The following is a 19,635-nucleotide window of genomic DNA, read 5'->3' on the forward strand; positions in this document are numbered from 1 at the left end:
AAGCTGGTTTCCATTGAGATAACATTGACCAAGCAAGCAAAACGTTCAACTATATATCTGTAGTGTGAATGCAGCTTTTACAGTGAAACAGTAAGGGGGACGTGGTCTCTCAGTTTTCTGATGCTTTGTTAGCTGGCTAAATATGACCAATGTGTATCTGTCTTCATCAGGGTCACAGGGACAAAAGCGTTGCTGCTGTTGCCTACTCCCAGATTAAATGGTTACACTATTCTCTAGTTCGGTAGGGTTTAAGTAGTTGTACGGCACTACCAGTGCCGTGTTTCTTTCTGCAATGACCTCACTGAGGAAGGAAAGCTCTGCTTGGAATTCCTTGATCATCTGCTTTGGAGCAGGCTCATCAAAGTGTTCATCAGGATATGAACCCAGGGGAATCTGGAAAAGATGGGCAAAAAGGTGGAAGAGGTTTAAGAAAAATGTAATAAAAGTACAAAGTAATGGCATCAAACTATACTTTAAGTACCAAAACTACTTGGTCTTTCCAAAATAGGCAATCCAGCTTGTTGATCAAGCTTGTTTCAAATAGACTACAAATAACAAAGGCTTATGTAATACGAATCTAAATCTAGAAAGTTACTTAAAGAGCTATTCCACTTCAAAAAAATAAATAAATAAATAAATAAACGTCTGGTAATATTATCGTCTAATCAGGCTTTTGTGAACACCCTGGACAGATTTTAATTTGCTAACATTGTTGCAAACTGGTTTAGGAACAAGGTCTCACTGCTATTTCATATCAGTGAATCTGATTATCTGAGTGATTGCAACATGATTCAACCATGCATAGTAAAACTTACAGCGTCCTTGAATTTATGGTTGAGCACCCAACCTGATGCCATGAATCCGACTGTCTCTCCAACTCTCGGAAGTGTCTCAAACAAGGTCTTCAAGCAAGACTGTCCCTTGATGGTTGGAGGAGCTTTACGCAGTAGGAGAGGGGCGTTTGGGATCCAAGATTCATAGTCAAACTAAAATTGAGATAAGAAGATAAGAACACATAAAAGTCACAATAAAACAAATCATAATTAAACAGACAACTAACAGACGGGTGTTGCTAGCTATGAAGATTGTGTGTGTGTGTGTGTGTGTGTGTGTGTGTGTGTGTGTGCGTGCGTGCGTGCGTGCGTGCGTGCGTGTGTGCGTGCGTCAGGGGCATGGTATGACTATGTACTGCATGAAAAGGCATGGGGCCAATGGGGTAAAGAGATTGAATGCAGGACTCTGGATGATGGTGCGTGCCAATGTAGAGAGGCTATATGAAACATCTTTGGGAGTGAACACAGCGTACCATGATATCATCACTAGTCCAAATATGACATTACAATGTGTATGTCACACAGCAAGCTGACCCTGGCAGTATCCTGTGCATCATACTGAACAGATTTCTGTGTAATCTGCAATGTGTGATTGTTCGACAAGAGCTGTAAGTCCCCCCAGGAATCCGCAGAGAAAAAGTCTTGATTCCGCGGAGAACAATCCTGATTCTGCGGAATTCTGCGGAGAACAATTCTTGATTCCGCGGACATTAAAAAACAACCTAAAATGACCAGTTATCAAGCATAAAATGATATAGTTCTAATAATCAAGTAAAACGCTTCATGAAATAGCTACAATTATGTGTAATTAGTGGTTAGAATAATCGAATATTCAAATAATAATTTTTGAGAATAAAAATCTAATATTAAATCTATTCTTGTTTTAATTGTTTTTAATAATTACTTTGTTGCAAAGACTATATTGTCATCCAAAACATGCCCATAGTAACCACATTTTAGAGGATAGCCTACCTACTACCTATATGGGTGTAATATTTATTTATTCTCTTCTGCATTCAGTGCCCTCCAGACTAGCTACGGTCACCGCCTTCTCCTAATTCATTTTCAATGAGAGGCGGGCGGCTATTTCAGCCGCGCAGCGAAGTTTTGGGGCGGCGAGGCGAGCGGGCGCGGTCCTGTGAAATCCCCGTGAGCGTGCTTGTTTGTGCATGCTTACGCGGGCGGTGAGAGATGGATTGTGTTCATCTTTTGTGGGTTTTACTCACTGAGCGGTGCGGTATAACCGCTGACCCAAGCGGCAGCCTTAGTGGCAACTGCGCCTAGTCTGGAGGGCACTTTAGCATTGTTATTGCCAGGACCATAGAGGCATAGAGAGGAACTATAGGGTGCCCTCCACACTAGGCACGGTCACCGCCTCCTAGCAATTCATTTTCAATGAGAGGCGGGCGGCTTTTTCGGCCGCGCAGCAAAGTTTTGGGGCGACGAGGCGAGGCGAAATTAAAGGGGGTTCCACACGGTACGCGGTTGCCGTCGGGGCTGCCGCTAGGATCACAAACACACTCGCTCAGTAAGTAAACGCTGCACGGTATTTCACATAGATTAACACAATGCATCTCTCACCGCCCGCGTACGCATGCACAAACGAGCACGCTCACGGTGGATTTCACGGGAACACGCCCACTCGCCTCGCCACCCCAAAACTTTGCTGCTTGGCCGAAAAAGCCGCCCGCCTCTCATTGAAAATGAATTACTAGCAGGCAGTGACCGCGTACCGTGTGGAACCCCCTTTAGTCTGGATTAACACCTGTGTGTATTTTGCAACAAGGAAGGTTTTTTCATCTTACCTGCCCAAGGTGGACTGCACCATGTTGACCTGACACGTTAAAGATCACCATGGTTATGAACTTGATCACTTCCTCCACAGTCTGAAAGGCTGCAGGGATCCCTGTTTAGATCAACACCAACAGACATTTTAATATCTTGAAGCTGGCATCACTATCAGTAAATTGCTGACCCTTGATGGAAGATTATAGTCTATCTTTCAGTCTTGTCAACTACAGTAATGTACAGTACCTGCAACAATGCGTGACAGTTTATTGTAATAATTAATCACTCCAGTCAGTCAGTCAGTCAGTCAGTCAGTCAGTCAGTCAGTCAGTCAGTCAGTGTGTGTGTGTGTGTGTGTGTGTGTGTGTGTGTGTGTGTGTGTGTGTGTGTGTGTGTGTGTGTGTGTGTGTGTGTGTGTGTGTGTGTGTTTGAAAGTGATCTAGAAACATGAAGGGAATGCTTGGCAGGCCACCTCAAAGATAGTGAATTGCTTTTTTATAGTGCCTTTCCAAGTGCTTTACAATGGTTCATTCATTGGGAGGTGAAGTGGGGAAGAGTCACTTCCCACATTAATGCACCATTGGTGGCAAGCTCACACCGACCGACTCATTGGAGGCAATGTGGGGTTCAATGTCTTGCCTAAAGACACCTCCACATATGGAAAGGAGAAGCCGGGATTCCAACAGCCGACCCATAGAATAGATCATTGGATGACCTGCCCTACCTCCTGAGCTACAGCCGCCCCAGTAATTGATTGAACTATGGGATGGTTCAAGGTAATAATAAGCCCAATCCAACATCCATAATCTTAAATCAAATTTGAAATATTTCGTATATCAAATCTATTATATGAAAAGTAATGCATGGTGGTACTTCATTGGTGCATTTCGAATTGTGTATTGGTGTAGTAGTTTGGGAGATTCCTGTTCTAGACGGTCATTGTGACAGGAGACATGGCAACCATGAGTTACCCAGGATATCTTCTTCAGAAGAAAAGCAGCAGATACCCTCCTCAGCAAGGCTACCCTCCTCAGTCTGGTGATTACCCTCCACAACCAGCAGCTTATCTACCCCAGCATGGAGCGTATCAACCTCCCCAAGCAGTTGGCTACTGAGGCAGGAGGTTACACTCCGCAGTCTGGAGGCTACACGTCCATGCCACCGCACCCGCTGGTACAGCCTTCCATAACTAACAGCCCTATGGCCTGTACCAGCAGGACCCTGTAGGGACTGCGCTCCAGCCACAAGGCCTGGGAACGGGACACAGTCTCTGGACGGTCTCTGGACAGCCAGAGAAACACTTCTGAACCACCATATAACCTGTCCATGCTCACTGCCGAGTTATGGAGGAACGCAATAAGAGCCCGGGCCAGGATACCCAAAGGTCCCCTCACCAAACCTGTTCATGCCAGCCTATGATGGAGGTTATGGTGGAGGAGCCATGCCTTTGAACCCCCAATTAAACTGGGGTACAATAAGAAAAAAGTGGGTTGGGGGGCGAGGGATGCAGAGGATGCCACTCACTCTTTTTTATTTAGCTACATGACTTCAAAGTCTTCAGTCAGTGTGATGAGAAGCACAGCCTTTAAGAGGCTTTAGTCCAGCTTTTTAGATATTCATAAAACGGTTCTGTGAAGCACTTACCATTATAGACCTACTATAAATAAAACATAAACAAAGCTTTACTACTGGATGATGTTTACTAGTGTATATGTTAACTAGTTTGTTATATGTTAACTAGTTTATCAACAGCATACCGTGGGTATTGCGGTTTACTGTAAATAGCATTATAATTGATTGAATACCTGAGCTTTTGTTTCCTAAGAAGGCATGGGTGAATATCTCCTTGATCCAGTCCTGGAGTTCAGAGTCTCTACACACGTCACTGTCCGAGGGATAATAGTGGTCCACTATTGCCCTTACAAAGCTGGAGATATATGACGACAATTATTTTAGTATCACTGGCCTATAGTTATATACATTTCAATGCAGATGAAATAGATAACTATATAACATGGTTATAAAATAAATGATAGATAGCCTATAGATATTGGTGTCAACACCAAAAGCCCATCACTCTCTTAGGTGTCATAACACATGTACTACACATCCTCCTGCCCTGCAACTATCCCGCAAAGGCTTTAACACTTAACCAAAAGAATATAATACATTATTTTCTAAGATTCTTTAGTATTTTTTGCTTAATGCGATGCCCAGGGTTAAAGTTGTTAAAAGACCGTAGCAGTGGTCTGGAACCTGCAATCTAAATGAGCATCCTTGGTTGGTTCAATGAGGGTCACACAACAAGTGTTAATAATCACCTGTTGATGATGTTCCACAGCTTCAGTCCATCATCTCTGTAGTAGAAGTTTGGGACAGACTCCAGGCCTCGTGCTGCGATGTTCTCTGGCAGACAGAGGGAGCTGTAGGTCGTTTCAGAATGAGACCTTCCCAAGAGCTCACTCGTACCCTCTGGTGTTAGTGAAGTCTAGATAAATAATTAGCATTAGACAAGGCTTTATTGTAGAGCAAGGCATTTATTCCTTTTTGTTTTGACGTGCTGAGAATCTAATTTGCTCTGCACGTTCACGTCAGGCATTTGAATCAGGTGAGAGTAATTTTTGGACGAGAGCACCTTTTCTCAGCTGGGAAAAACATCCTGTTGGATACAACGCCTTAGTTTGGACAATATATTACTGGTTGACTTTAAAAAATGTAAATCAACTTTGAAAGTAGAAATTCAAGTTTGACACAGTTGAATATTATTCTTACTGAATCCAAAGGCCCTCCTGGTGAAAGAAGTAGTTGGCGACCAAGAACATTTATTTGGATGGTGTAACGGAAGTGCGGGTTCAGCAACTGGACAGATAAGAAGGAAGAAGAACCATGTCAAAGATTCATCGTAAACCCAGAATCATGTTCTAAACGGTGGTACAATATTCAAATATGTTTTATTGTAATAATGTTCTAAACAGTTTATGTTTATACAGCCATATCACCAAGTTGTGACATTTACTCAGAATTTTGTAATATATATAATAATTTAAATGATGACCATACCTTGTAGAGAGGATGAATCACTGGAAAGCTTTGCAGAGTTGCAACTGTGAATGCTTCTGACAAAAAGTGAGTGTTCAATAGATGATACACAAACTGGTGGTAGATGCCATCTGCATGTTTCACAAACATCTTGGCCAGCAACCAGTCATACTCTGGGTCGCTGGGCAGAAAAATGGGATTCTGCTCTGAGGTCTGTTGGGTCAGCTGGGATGATAAAAGAAAAGAAAATATTTATTTTACATTTTCATCTAAAAACAACAGGCCCTAATGTTCTCAGTGTCCCATCCTTACTATTGGTACAGTAGTAAACAATGCTCATATTCCTGTGCAAATGTGACTATACAGTAACTGAATGACCCCATCAGTGAAATACCTGAATTGCAATGGGCATCAGTTTATTCTCTGGGTTCATGTAAAACAAGCAGAGAGCAGGTGCCAAAGGCAGAGCCTCGCCATTGTCCACCTTAGTGGACAATCCAACCAATCCCTTGTAGTCGCAGAGGAAGATATTGCCTTTCTGCGTGAGAGGAGAAACTAGATTATAGATACGATGTATTTGTACTTCCTGGATGTCACAGACATTAACACAACCATTCATTGAAACAGATCATATCAATAGTGATACACTGTAAGACACTCCATACCTCCATCTCCCTCTGGAGAGAGCTGCCGCTGTCTAAGAAGGGCTTCACCATCTCCTCTGTGACCGGAAAGTTGTGAGGAAGCTCCAAGCAGCGCTGAATGATAGTTGGGTTGATTCCATTGAGAAACTGGAATCCATAAAAGTCATCCTCCATCCAGTGTTCGGTGACGTACTCTACAGGAGTGACAATTGGTAAATGTTTGTTTTATAATATTGTACACACTGCCTAGCATATAATGTTTTTGTTTCCTAATGGTCAGGGAGTATTTCATTCTAAGACTACAACCTTTAGAGTCCATTTATACCTGACATTGGTGTCTCTCTGAACCAGAAAACATTTTTAATTGCTTCAAAGTCCTCCCATTGCTTAGTAGAGTCATGCATTCCCTTCAGTTTGAGTTCAGCCTCACTGGAAAAAGAAAAAGAAGAACTGTACCATTTTCCTTCACAATGTAATACTACAGTATAGGCCTATTTGTCCTGGTTATTCATAGGGTTCCTGAGCAATATGGACTCACGCCATTTCTTTTTCATAAGCAAATTCAAAAGCTCTAGCGAGTGAGAAACAGTCTTCATCAGGGATCTCAGAACTGTCATTAAAAGCGGAGTCGTGTGGCAGCCCTGGATCAACTGTGCCCCACCTGTAGGGAAATGACAGAATTAAAAACATAATATTTGTAACCTGTCGTATGTTGGTGTTTAAATCAAACTAAAAACAAGCGATCAGACAAGAGAAGCATTTGACCCTATAACAACAACCCTTCTTGCAGTATGTAATTGTGCACAAATAAAACTCACTGGTACAAGTCCTTGTGACGTATCAACTCTTTTTTCCTGTGGTCGGTCAGAAGGGCATGGTCATCCTCAAAGGCCTTCATGGCTGAGGAGAAAGACGTATAGTTATATATGGCATGAGCATTTTCCATGGGTCACTTGACAAGAAATTTGTCAGAGGAATTTGAATTTTCAAGATGGTGGCCAACACCTTAGTGGAGCAGTTATGTGATATATTGGTTTATTTGGTGATACAAGTAAGAAACACATACTTGTCAAGTGACCCATGGAGACTGCTATTAACGCCAATTTTTCAAGTTTGTATCATTAACTGAAAGATTCAGACAAAAATAGGCACACATTCTTCCACTAATAGGGAAAAAAGCCTACGGCTCCGGGGGCTTATCATAAGGCCTTCCTAATGATATACAGTCGCTGTTTAGTATGAGAACCGTCACATCTTGTCCCTGTCCGTCTGTACATTTCGTAACGCTTGGTTTGAGGCTCTGACATTATCGCTTTTATGCCCCTTTATGGAGATCCCTGATGTCATCAATATTAAGCCCTATATATATATATATATTATTGCGACCGTAGGTCGCAGTTACTTGCACTCCTATCCAAACCTCCACAGTCCGTCCGTCCGTCAGTGTGTGTGTCAGTCTGTCGGTCACACCGTCACACTTTTGCCCTGCTCATATCTCCGCAACCGTTGCCCCGATCCATGCCAGATTTTGCACACACAGTCCTTGCCTGCCAAACTACAACCTCCAAGGACACCCGGAGCTCCAGGGACCCCCAGGTCCCTGGGGGACCCCCAGATGTAAAAAATGACCAAATGTGCAAAAATGACCAAATGACCACCCCAACGGGGCTGCTCACGGTGAATTCCCGGGGACCTCCGACTCCTAGTGCTCCAGAACGGATGCAAAAGTGGTGGCGCCCCCCAGTGGAGGACCCCCTGCCACTGCAGCGCACATAAAATGCCGTAACTCGGGCTAGGAGCGACCGGGAGAGCCGGGGCCGGTACCTATTCGTCCGCCTCGGCGACGCGGAGACTCCACCCCTCATTTCTCACATGGCCCTCTTCTAGCGCCACCATGAGGCCGATTCTTGCAAAACATATTTTTGGACACTGCTCCTACAATTTTTGCCCTCAAATCACGCAAATCGGTACACAGTATGTCTACACTCATGTCATCAACATGGATCAGGAAGATTTTGGAAAAACTATTTTTTGCCCTATTTGTGGAGATAAGCGACCTACGGTCGCTTATCTCCCGATTAGGGAGTCTTACTGGTATATATAATGGCTACAGAGATACTGTGTACCGATCTGCATGATTTTTGGACAACATCTATAACACACACACACACGCACACACACACACACACACACACACACACACACACACACACACACACACACAGACACAGACACACACACACACACACACACACACACACACACACACACACACACACACACACACACACACACACACACACAGCTGGTTAAACATGTTGCCTCATGCTAGATGCAGAATAGATAAGCCTCATGCTAGATGCAGAATAGATAGTAGATACACCATAAAAATGCTAATATACAGCATACGATTTGTGAAAGTGACAAACAGGCTTTGCAGTTATGTCAGGTGTGTTCATATGCTAATGGTGATGTGGATTCAGATAAATTGGTCCAGCCACCGAAGACAAACACTGAGACAGACAGACAGACAGACAGACAGACAGACAGACATTCAGACAGACAGACATTTGGATAATTATATGTCAGCATACATGTCAGTCTAACCAGTGTGGCTGGTTTTACAGACAGGGATTTCCATATATGGGCATAAAATGGATTGTATGTATGATGTCAGATGTCATAGACATTATAGGACTTTCACATAACGAGTAACTGAGTACAGTAAGCATGTCTGGGATCTCATGGCACACCGTTGGTTCTACAGACTCTACTAACATTGCATATCTGTTCTTAGCTGCTTCCCCTGCCGTTACTGTACTTGCACAATGTACAGTTGTATATATTAATAATGCATTCTTTTTGTGCGAATTCCGCAAGCTTGCCATTTAAGGGGAGGTCGCTTTTTGCCCTTAGTCGTCTTACTGGTATATATAGTTTCATTTATATACATTTGTTCTTGAATTAATTTTCTCCATTGACTTTAAACTTTTTTTCCAAAATATGGAGATGATACATCATATATGTCTGACATCATAGACCACATGAAGCTGACCAATAGGGTCAAGGACTGACACAGATATTTGCAAGTGTGACTTGCCTCAAGGCAACCACACTTGCAATTTAGCATTTTTGTATTGCATTTCCCATAGGGTAATCTTAGACTGTGTCTTATGAACTGTTTTCCGAAAATAAACAAACCGCCCTGGCGATTCTGTCAGGTATGACTCTGTGTCGATTATGATATTGAGTTATATTTGAACATCTCTGTTTGGAGAAACTGTTTGGTACACAGCTCTTATACAGTATGATGCTATATCTAAGATTCCCCTATGGGAAGTTTCAATGTAAAAAATAAGGCTGTGACCCAGGGGGATAGCGCCCTTCAGTGATGTCAAACTTCTGTGCTCTCTAACGGCTGAGAGGCGTGGTGAGACACGAGGGGAAGCCGAGTGTCTCCATGTATTGCTGGCTTATTGCTTTTCTAAACGGTTACATTATGGCAACATGAAAAATCATAGACATGTACCAATTAAAACTGTTCTATTTAGCTAATAATTCACTACAAGGTCTGCAAGAAAGAACACAGGTGCAGATAATTGGTGCACTGTGGGAACACTGTGGAAAGAAATAACAGCACCTGGGTTTGATATAAACTGATTCAAGGTGTGGATACCACAGCAAATAAGGGAAACCAGCCAACCAGAATTAAGGAACGGAACTAGTCGTTTTAGAATGTGTATTGGAACATACCTTTCCCTCCTCTCAGCTCTACCTGTTCCCCATCGGACACCCATCTGTAGCATGGGAAAAGGATGACATCATCCTCTGGAGTAGTCACCACGATCGTAGAACAGAACCATGCATTATCTAGTTGCTTAACAAGTGCATCTTTCTCCAGTTTTACCAATAGAAGTCGCCCGAGATGTACACCGGTTTTCACAGTGTAGCTCCCCTTCTGTATAAAAAAGGGCAAAATGACAAAATGACCCTTTCTTTACTTATCAAAGTAAATGGTGGCACATCCCTTTGAATTATAGCTTACCGTTCCAGCAATAAAGCCAATGCCGAAATGGTCCAGATTTGTGCGCTCACTCTCTCCTTCGGTTCCAATTAAGGTGACATATATGCAGTCTATTGTCCCAGCAAATGCCTGGTCACCTGTTGAGACCTCCAACTTGTACTCAGCCATGATCGCTCTGTGTCTGGAATAAATAAATAAAAAGGGTTCTAATTAATTCGGTCTCCAAGTAGGCTTATGATGATTTGGATCACCCCTGAGGGGTTACTGCCTGCTAGTTTGGGGCCTTAGGGAGATAAAATGGTAATTTTGTGCTAATCAGTCTAAAAATACAACGGAGTTGAATGGCACAGGCTGTAGTAGCATCTGGATGGATCATTAACCATGTCTCCTTGCAGTAACTAATCATTCTCCTCGCATGCATCCTTTCTACAGATACCAATTCCAAAGGGGGGACTCCGTTCGGGCCTACCACCATGTGAACCAGAGCCCCAGAGCCAGACCACCCAGGGCTCTTGCCCCAAGCGCCCCGCCCTCTCCGCTCCATTCAGTACCGGCATCCCACACCCCGCTCCATTCCCTCCCTCATGTCAATCAGGTTTACCCGCCCTCCCTCCATATCACGTCCCTCCATATCACGTCGCCGCCGCCGCAGAGGCCCACGCCATCCCCATCCATACCCACAACTGGTTCCCTGTTTGATGGAGTGGTCTTTACAAGTGAATTTGGAGTCCAAGTACCATTCACACATACTGAAATCGTTCTAGACACACCCAATCATAATGTTTAGCATTCCAACATTATCATGGTAAAAAAAAACATGAAATAGACACTAAGTTTGCATCTGTAGCTCATATGATTCAAAGGTTAGAGCCAAACCCGTTTATAGGTGGTGGTCATATTTGATTTGCACCAAGCATCAGTAAAAAACATTATATAAAATGGTATGGTCATTGAGTCTGAAGAGTTGAGTCTTCAGGCCACGGCAGAAGGTATAGGGAGTCTGCCGTTCTAAGGGAGTTTATTTTTTCGGAGCGCACCAAATATAAATCATGCTCTAGGCCTAGGGCATTAACAGCTAATGTTTCTAAAAGAACACACCTTGATGATATGTTCTAAATATCGCTAAACCAAAATTACAATATACTGTATGTATGTATGTATCTCTTTCACTATGACCTCAATCTTCCTTCCTCTAATTCAAGGAACTCTACAAAATGAAAATAATTTCTTTACAATACAGTAAACCAGTCATCTGAAAAATATGCAACTGTCTGATAGTGTGGTCGCTATAATCACGCTTTTTCTAGGTCAGAGAACCTTTTGACAGCTGAAGTGAACATGTTTTTGTTAACCTTTTAACTGAAGTTATCTGGGTTGAAAATAATCAACTGAAGAAGTTATCACTTGGACAACCTCGTGTACAATCAGACAGGATTGGTCATGCTTCACTTACATCACAATACACAATATAAATGGTAAGATGGAATTCATTTCCCGCTGGATTCCACACTTGCAATTTCCCAGAATTGCACCTTTCTAGTTCTCAGGTGTTCCAGGTTACTCCAACAAGCCACCTGTAAGGAGTTACAGCAGATGACAACAAATGCCAAGTCATCACTATTATCAATATTGCTCATCATTAATAATGTTCAATTGACAAACTAGCCTATTCACAAACCATTTTAAGGGTCCAAATGGACCCTTAAAAGTCTTTAACTATTAATAATTGTGGATAAACCATTAAGTAGGCTAGGTTTGTCACATCACTGTCTGAAACTGGATGTACTAATACCAATTGCTATTCTATAACAAATAAACAACAACCTATTTCAAATTGCTATTCTATAACAAATAAACAACAACCTATTTCAAATCTATTTCTGAATAGTCATATCCACACGTAAATTATCTGTTGTAGAATCCAATTAATAGTGAGAAAAATTGTCAATTCAGCTTTGAGTACTCAGTTCAGAGTTCACCCATGTTGCCATATAGAGTTTTCATTCATGTACAGTATATATCAGTACATGAATATGTCCGAACAGTATTAAGAAACTTACTGTGACAGCTGGCTGAGCAGAGTGCGGTTTCAGTAGGTCAAATATGTATCTTTACACCCTAGGATTCAAAGATGTTGTGCAAGAGAGGCAGGGAGAGTGCAGGTTTTAAAGAGTACGGGTCAGCAGTTCTTGACATTGGAGGGGTGGAGTTGTTTAATGAGGCAGAGGGGAGGTGTGTGTCTGTGTCCAGCTGACACACGTTGACACTCAAATGTTACAGTTGATAAATGAGAACTCTCTCCTGATTGGTTAGAAATGTGCAATCCACCTGAAAATGTATTTTGTCTTCTTAATTAAAGTGACGGGGAGACCCCTGTTACTGAACAAACAATCTATAGCAATGCATACTATCATAATATAGTGCTTTAACCTTGACCAAAACATATTACATATTTCCTTTAAAGGAGTAAATGACACAAAAATGCACTCGCATGTGGGTCATACAATGCAATAAAGCTGCTCGAGTATGGAACGAAATAGTTGGAAAGGACAGTGAGGACATGCTTGGTATTGAAAGGGACGAAGGTCAATGTGGTGTAATTTGGTATTTGTGTGATTGCATGACAGTGACATTAAATACATAAGTATTGATGGAAAAAAAAATTATCCTGCTGATAAACAAACAAAATTAATGTTCAAAATATGAAGGACTTAAGTATAATAAACATGGTAAGATGAGAAGGCAGAGAAGAGTGACTGCAAGATGGGTGGTTAGTGGTTACTGGTCCGATAGGCCCGTTTTGCGCCATTCCTTTCAGCTGCTAAGACGTGTTCTCCCAGTGTATTATTCCCTTTGAATTGAATTGAATTGTATTAGCATTTCAGACAACCAAGCAAGCACTTATGGGGACATTCCATCATGTGACTGGTGACAGAATGAGGTTGGACTGGTTAGTGGTTAATTGCAGAGAGATAGACGAGTGACAAATAGCCCAAAAGTGCTTTAGTTTTCGAGATACCCCTACCGGAGTTAGGACCAAACACAACATAGTTTTTCCTCATCTCTAAGGTCTCCCATACATGAAATGGATTCTTGTATAAAAATATTTTACTGCAAAAGTGGTGAAATTGATATATAAAGTTATACACCCCAAACAAAAAAAGAAGCCTCTCCGTCTGGGGGTTGAGGCATATAAACTCATGTAGATTCACAATGGAATGTGTGAGAGCTTTAAAACTTGGCACACTTGAAGTCAGGACATCCCTCTACATTCTAGAAAAGACAGAGAGTCAATATCTGAATGGAAGTAGGAGATACAGTCATTTAAACACATACCTACAATAGGCGGAAATGTAAATCTATGTAGCATGTTCTCTTTACTTTTAAGTGACTATGACATGGATTGCCATGGTAATACATATGAGGGCTTGTTGGAAAGGTGTGGTTCTACTGAATCCAGCAATACCAATTGTGTAAAAGTAGCTTACATACTCATGAAGTTATGTGACCTAATGAAATCTACAGCATATATATATATATATGTATGTGTATATATATATATATATATATATATATATATATATATGTCACCGGATGTTAGAGAAACAGGACGGCCGAGAAACGGAGCACTCGCGGTGCCGCACGGGGCGGAACAAGCGGTCGCCCACAACAACGTCCTCCAGGCGGAGCCCATCGATTGTCCACGACATTGCAAGCGGCGCGAAGGCCAGCGGACCTTGGTCCTGCTCTTCGCCCCCGAGCGCCGCAGGCGCGAGTGGCCGCGAAGAGCGGGCCAGGGCCGCGCGGCCGGCGGAGCGCCGCGCGAGTTACGAAGCCGTGGTGAATGCAATCGTTATATTTATGCCCAGGCCGTAAGGCCTGGGCAAGCCCAAGATAAACGCTCATAGTAAGCTAATGGCTAAGCTAATGGCTAAGCTAATGGCTAAACACCGCCCAGCTAGGCTAGTAAATAAAGAAAGGGAGTCGCAAACGAGTGACGTCAGCGCCTGCACTAGTGAATGGCTGTCTATGGGCTGTCGTCGCCATCTGGTGGTGATTAGTGTGTGGTGAACGAAACAAGCGCTCTTACAATGAACGTCCTGAGTTACCCAAACATACTGTAACATATATATATATATATATATATATATATATATCCCATTGAATACACCGTTATGCCCAACTGATATACAGTAGTGCAGCCAGCTAGAAGCTGAGACACAGAGACAAGGAAACATGTTTTTGCTTGAACAAACTTTTATATTCAAATGAAATGTTCTTATCTGAAACCTAAGCTAGTGTGTTGTGCTGGATGTGTGCTGGATGTGTGCGTGTCGGTGTGTGGTTGTGGCAAGTGTTCAAAGGTGCAAAAAGTTATGCTTACTGCTAATTGTAAATGGGGAAATGCTGTACATGTGTGTGTGAGACATGGCCAAATCAACAGTCCATTGAGAGGGTCAGGGGTTGAGTGTGAGGGGAAGGTAGGTCTGTGGGAGAGGAGATCCTGGGAGGAGCTAGAGAGTTTTTGGGAATATTGGGTAGGGTGTTGGGTTTGGGCGTCAGTAGTGGAGTAGTGTAGAGAGGAGTGACTGTAGGTTGGAGCCGGGGGAAGCATGCGTATAACACATCTCTATCACTCATCCTCATTATCTTCAAAAATAACATGGCTCACATTTGGGCAGTCAGAGCAAGCGCAGAACTCTGTGCAGGTCAAGCCTACTGAAAGGCATTGGCATTTGCTGCTATCATTGCACTTTCCATCCTTACAATATAGGTGTGTGATGTCTCTGACTTCTTTAGGTGCAGGTGCTTTGACGAACATCACTGGTTCAATAGACCCATCTTCTCTGAGCCTCCACCCTCTACCAACTGGGTTCCAGAGATGAGGCTTGGCCACATGGCTGTGACACCACACTGCGGTCTGGTACATGGCTCTTGATATATGTTGCTGGAAGGCATCTTCTGTTGGAGGCAGATTTACAGCTGATGAATCTGTTGTAGATGCTAGTGTGTACCTCAGCTCATCCAAGGTGGTGCAAGGACGGCCATCCTCCCTTTTCTTTTGGCCATAAAGGAAGAGGGCATACTTTCTTGCCACAGGAATAGCCTCCTCCAGACTTCCATAGAGTCCAAAATTGGCCATCTCTTTTAGGTCACTCAGATGGGTCTTGAGTCGGGTAAACGCAGTAGGCTTCCCAATTCTGTACAAGCTGCTTGTGGTATCACAACCTGTGAGGGCGTGGCATGCAGGCAGACATGCGCAAAATGCTGGACCAAGCTTATTTGCAATTGCACAGACTGGGACAAACCTCTCCCTTGAGCCATGTCCAGAGTGCATGAACACTGTTGAGGATCCAAACATTCCTTTGCTGGAATAATACACCAGCAAAACCAGTACGTCTGTATCATCACATCTGATGACGACGCGAGAATGAGACTCTGCTGCATGTATTGCATGGAGTACCAATCTGGTGTCAGCCTCCTCCTGGTTACTATACAGATGCATCAAGTTGTTAACACCGGACTTGCTGACCACCTTGACCTCCTCACCAAGTGGAAAAAAGGGGGGAAAAGCAAAGAGAGGTATCCATGGAGACTGTGATGTCTCATGAACTCGCTGCTGTCCCCCCCTCTTTGTTTTATGATGATGGAAGCATGCGAAAGACCACAAAAGCTGAACTTGCTAAAAAACTGGAGTCCGTAGTTGAAGAGATACAGCAGTTGCCTGATGTTGCTGAACCATCTGCTTATATCATCGATGGCATGGCTCTTCTACAGAGTCTCCCTGACTCAGGCTTTCAGACTTTCAATGACCTGGGTGAGTGTGTCTGGAAGAAGATCTCAATGCGAATGGAAAAGGAAAACAACAACTGTGTTGCTCTAGTGTTTGATAGATATGACCATCCACACTCAATCAAAGACCTGGAAAGGTAAAGAAGAGGCACCATCCAAGCAAGCAGATCTACACATATCATCACCGGCAAAGCCAATGTTCCCAACTACAGGAAATACCTCAAGGTCAGCGGTAACAAGGCTGCTTTATGCAGCTTTGTAAGCAACTACATAGCCAATACAGGGCCCAAGAGAATCTCCTCAGAGAACACAGTCATTTTGGCAGGTGGCTTTGAAAATGGTGAGGAGGTCAAGGTGGTCAGCAAGTCCGGTGTTAACAACTTGATGCATCTGTATAGTAACCAGGAGGAGGCTGACACCAGATTGGTACTCCATGCAATACATGCAGCAGAGTCTCATTCTCGCGTCGTCATCAGATGTGATGATACAGACGTACTGGTTTTGCTGGTGTATTATTCCAGCAAAGGAATGTTTGGATCCTCAACAGTGTTCATGCACTCTGGACATGGCTCAAGGGAGAGGTTTGTCCCAGTCTGTGCAATTGCAAATAAGCTTGGTCCAGCATTTTGCGCATGTCTGCCTGCATGCCACGCCCTCACAGGTTGTGATACCACAAGCAGCTTGTACAGAATTGGGAAGCCTACTGCGTTTACCCGACTCAAGACCCATCTGAGTGACCTAAAAGAGATGGCCAATTTTGGACTCTATGGAAGTCTGGAGGAGGCTATTCCTGTGGCAAGAAAGTATGCCCTCTTCCTTTATGGCCAAAAGAAAAGGGAGGATGGCCGTCCTTGCACCACCTTGGATGAGCTGAGGTACACACTAGCATCTACAACAGATTCATCAGCTGTAAATCTGCCTCCAACAGAAGATGCCTTCCAGCAACATATATCAAGAGCCATGTACCAGACCGCAGTGTGGTGTCACAGCCATGTGGCCAAGCCTCATCTCTGGAACCCAGTTGGTAGAGGGTGGAGGCTCAGAGAAGATGGGTCTATTGAACCAGTGATGTTCGTCAAAGCACCTGCACCTAAAGAAGTCAGAGACATCACACACCTATATTGTAAGGATGGAAAGTGCAATGATAGCAGCAAATGCCAATGCCTTTCAGTAGGCTTGACCTGCACAGAGTTCTGCGCTTGCTCTGACTGCCCAAATGTGAGCCATGTTATTTTTGAAGATAATGAGGATGAGTGATAGAGATGTGTTATACGCATGCTTCCCCCGGCTCCAACCTACAGTCACTCCTCTCTACACTACTCCACTACTGACGCCCAAACCCAACACCCTACCCAATATTCCCAACAACTCTCTAGCTCCTCCCAGGATCTCCTCTCCCACAGACCTACCTTCCCCTCACACTCAACCCCTGACCCTCTCAATGGACTGTTGATTTGGCCATGTCTCACACACACATGTACAGCATTTCCCCATTTACAATTAGCAGTAAGCATAACTTTTTGCACCTTTGAACACTTGCCACAACCACACACCGACACGCACACATCCAGCACACATCCAGCACAACACACTAGCTTAGGTTTCAGATAAGAACATTTCATTTGAATATAAAAGTTTGTTCAAACAAAAACATGTTTCCTTGTCTCTGTGTCTCAGCTTCTAGCTGGCTGCACTACTGTATATCAGTTGGGCATAACGGTGTATTCAATGGGATATATATATATATATATATATATATATATATATATATATATATATATATATATATATATATATATACACATACATATATATATATATATATACACATACACATATATATATATGCTGTAGATTTCATTAGGGCTGTTTCTTTTCATTATTTTTTCCAGTTTGGGACAACATATACGTTTAGTCACATAACTTCATGAGTATGTAAGCTACTTTTACACAATTGGTATTGCTGGATTCAGTAGAACCACACCTTTCCAACAAGCCCTCATATGTATTACCATGGCAATCCATGTCATAGTCACTTAAAAGTAAAGAGAACATGCTACATAGATTTACATTTCCGCCTATTGTAGGTATGTGTTTAAATGACTGTATCTCCTACTTCCATTCAGATATTGACTCTCTGTCTTTTCTAGAATGTAGAGGGATGTCCTGACTTCAAGTGTGCCAAGTTTTAAAGCTCCCAGACATTCCATTGTGAATCTACATGAGTTTATATGCCTCAACCCCCAGACGGAGAGGCTTCTTTTTTTGTTTGGGGTGTATAACTTTATATATCAATTTCACCACTTTTGCAGTAAAATATTTTTATACAAGAATCCATTTCATGTATGGGAGACCTTAGAGATGAGGAAAAACTATGTTGTGTTTGGTCCTAACTCTGGTAGGGGTATCTCCAATTTTTTTCAAATTGTCACTAGCCTAAGAGATGGAGAAGGTTACAAAGTGGTGGTCAGAATTGACAATATTGTCATTAAGGGCAGGCACATTTGAAAGATTCTTTGCCAAAAAAGTTGATCAAAAGAGAGCCAAGATATGAGCTAGTTGAAAACTCATGGTTACAAGTATAAATGTAAAAAAAATGTTGTCCCCCTTCCTTTGGTTGGTGGATCTGCGAGGTCATGTATTTTGTTACATTAGAAAAGAAATAGATATACACTGAGGGGTTCTTTGATAAGTATATCAGGGTGTGGCAGCCCTTTCTCTCATATGTTGATCAGCTGCAGGGTGCTATGCTATCAAGTACAGACACAAATTTAGATTTGAAACAAGACCAGGTCTCCTCGGCCGAGGTGCAATTTGTAACATCTGACCAATCCATGCTGTTAGAGCTTCGGGGGAGTAGTGCTTCATAGCTCTGCAGTTTATTGTGGTGTGATAATGAACTGCAGCTCTATGAGGAATTTTACGAGTGCAGAAATGATGTTCTAATCACTTAAGTTGCTTTTAATGGCGGGGGCAGTATAGCTCAGGGGTAGAGAAACCGCCATTGGAAGACAAAGGGTTCCTGAAGGGCTTCCCAGTTCAAATCCGGGTTGACTTAATGTAGATGAAAGTGCTATATAAATATACCATTTATTCGATGACACCACTCCTTTTTATTCTGGATTTGTCCAATGCCAAAATTAGGTCTGTGATGGTTCGAGAAGTTGGCCTTACCCTTGTGAATTGCTTTATCAGCTGGGTAAGGTTATGCAGGCCACAGAAATTGCTGAAGGATTTGAATATGGGAGTGTCTTTCCGAAGAACATTGGTGTTAAAATCTCCCGTCAAAATTGTCCGATGTTTTTGCCAAGATGTTGTTGTTTTTTTTTTGTTATCAATTTTTTTTTCCCATAACATGAGTGGATCGTTTTTGCCAAGATGTTGAATGGGAAAGACGTTACTTCAGATTGAATGTGCGTGTCCTTCAGTTGATGGCTTAGCTAGTGCTACAGAGTCGATCACAGATGAACATTTTCAGAATGCAGAGAACCTGATGAGAGCCTTGGATCAGATG

General features: G+C 42.8%; 1 protein-coding gene across 1 annotated transcript; it reads right to left on the reverse strand.

The window, feature by feature from the left end:
- Positions 1-213: 213 nt before the first annotated feature.
- Positions 214-10,496, reverse strand: LOC308293130 (hydroperoxide isomerase ALOXE3-like; the record flags this gene model as incomplete). The annotated part of the gene is made up of 12 exons (XM_080735564.1): positions 214-393; positions 816-986; positions 2,639-2,739; positions 4,427-4,548; positions 4,943-5,109; positions 5,394-5,480; positions 5,682-5,885; positions 6,055-6,198; positions 6,326-6,498; positions 7,142-7,204; positions 10,058-10,262; positions 10,350-10,496. The coding sequence occupies 12 exons, from the start codon at positions 10,494-10,496 to the stop codon at positions 214-216; spliced, it is 1,764 nt and encodes a 587-aa protein (XP_080591690.1).
- Between the last annotated feature and the right edge of the window lie 9,139 nt (positions 10,497-19,635).

The sequence above is a fragment of the Nannobrachium achirus genome (assembly GCF_963921795.1).
Source record: "Nannobrachium achirus genome assembly, chromosome: 10".
Lineage (NCBI taxonomy): Eukaryota > Metazoa > Chordata > Actinopteri > Myctophiformes > Myctophidae > Nannobrachium > Nannobrachium achirus.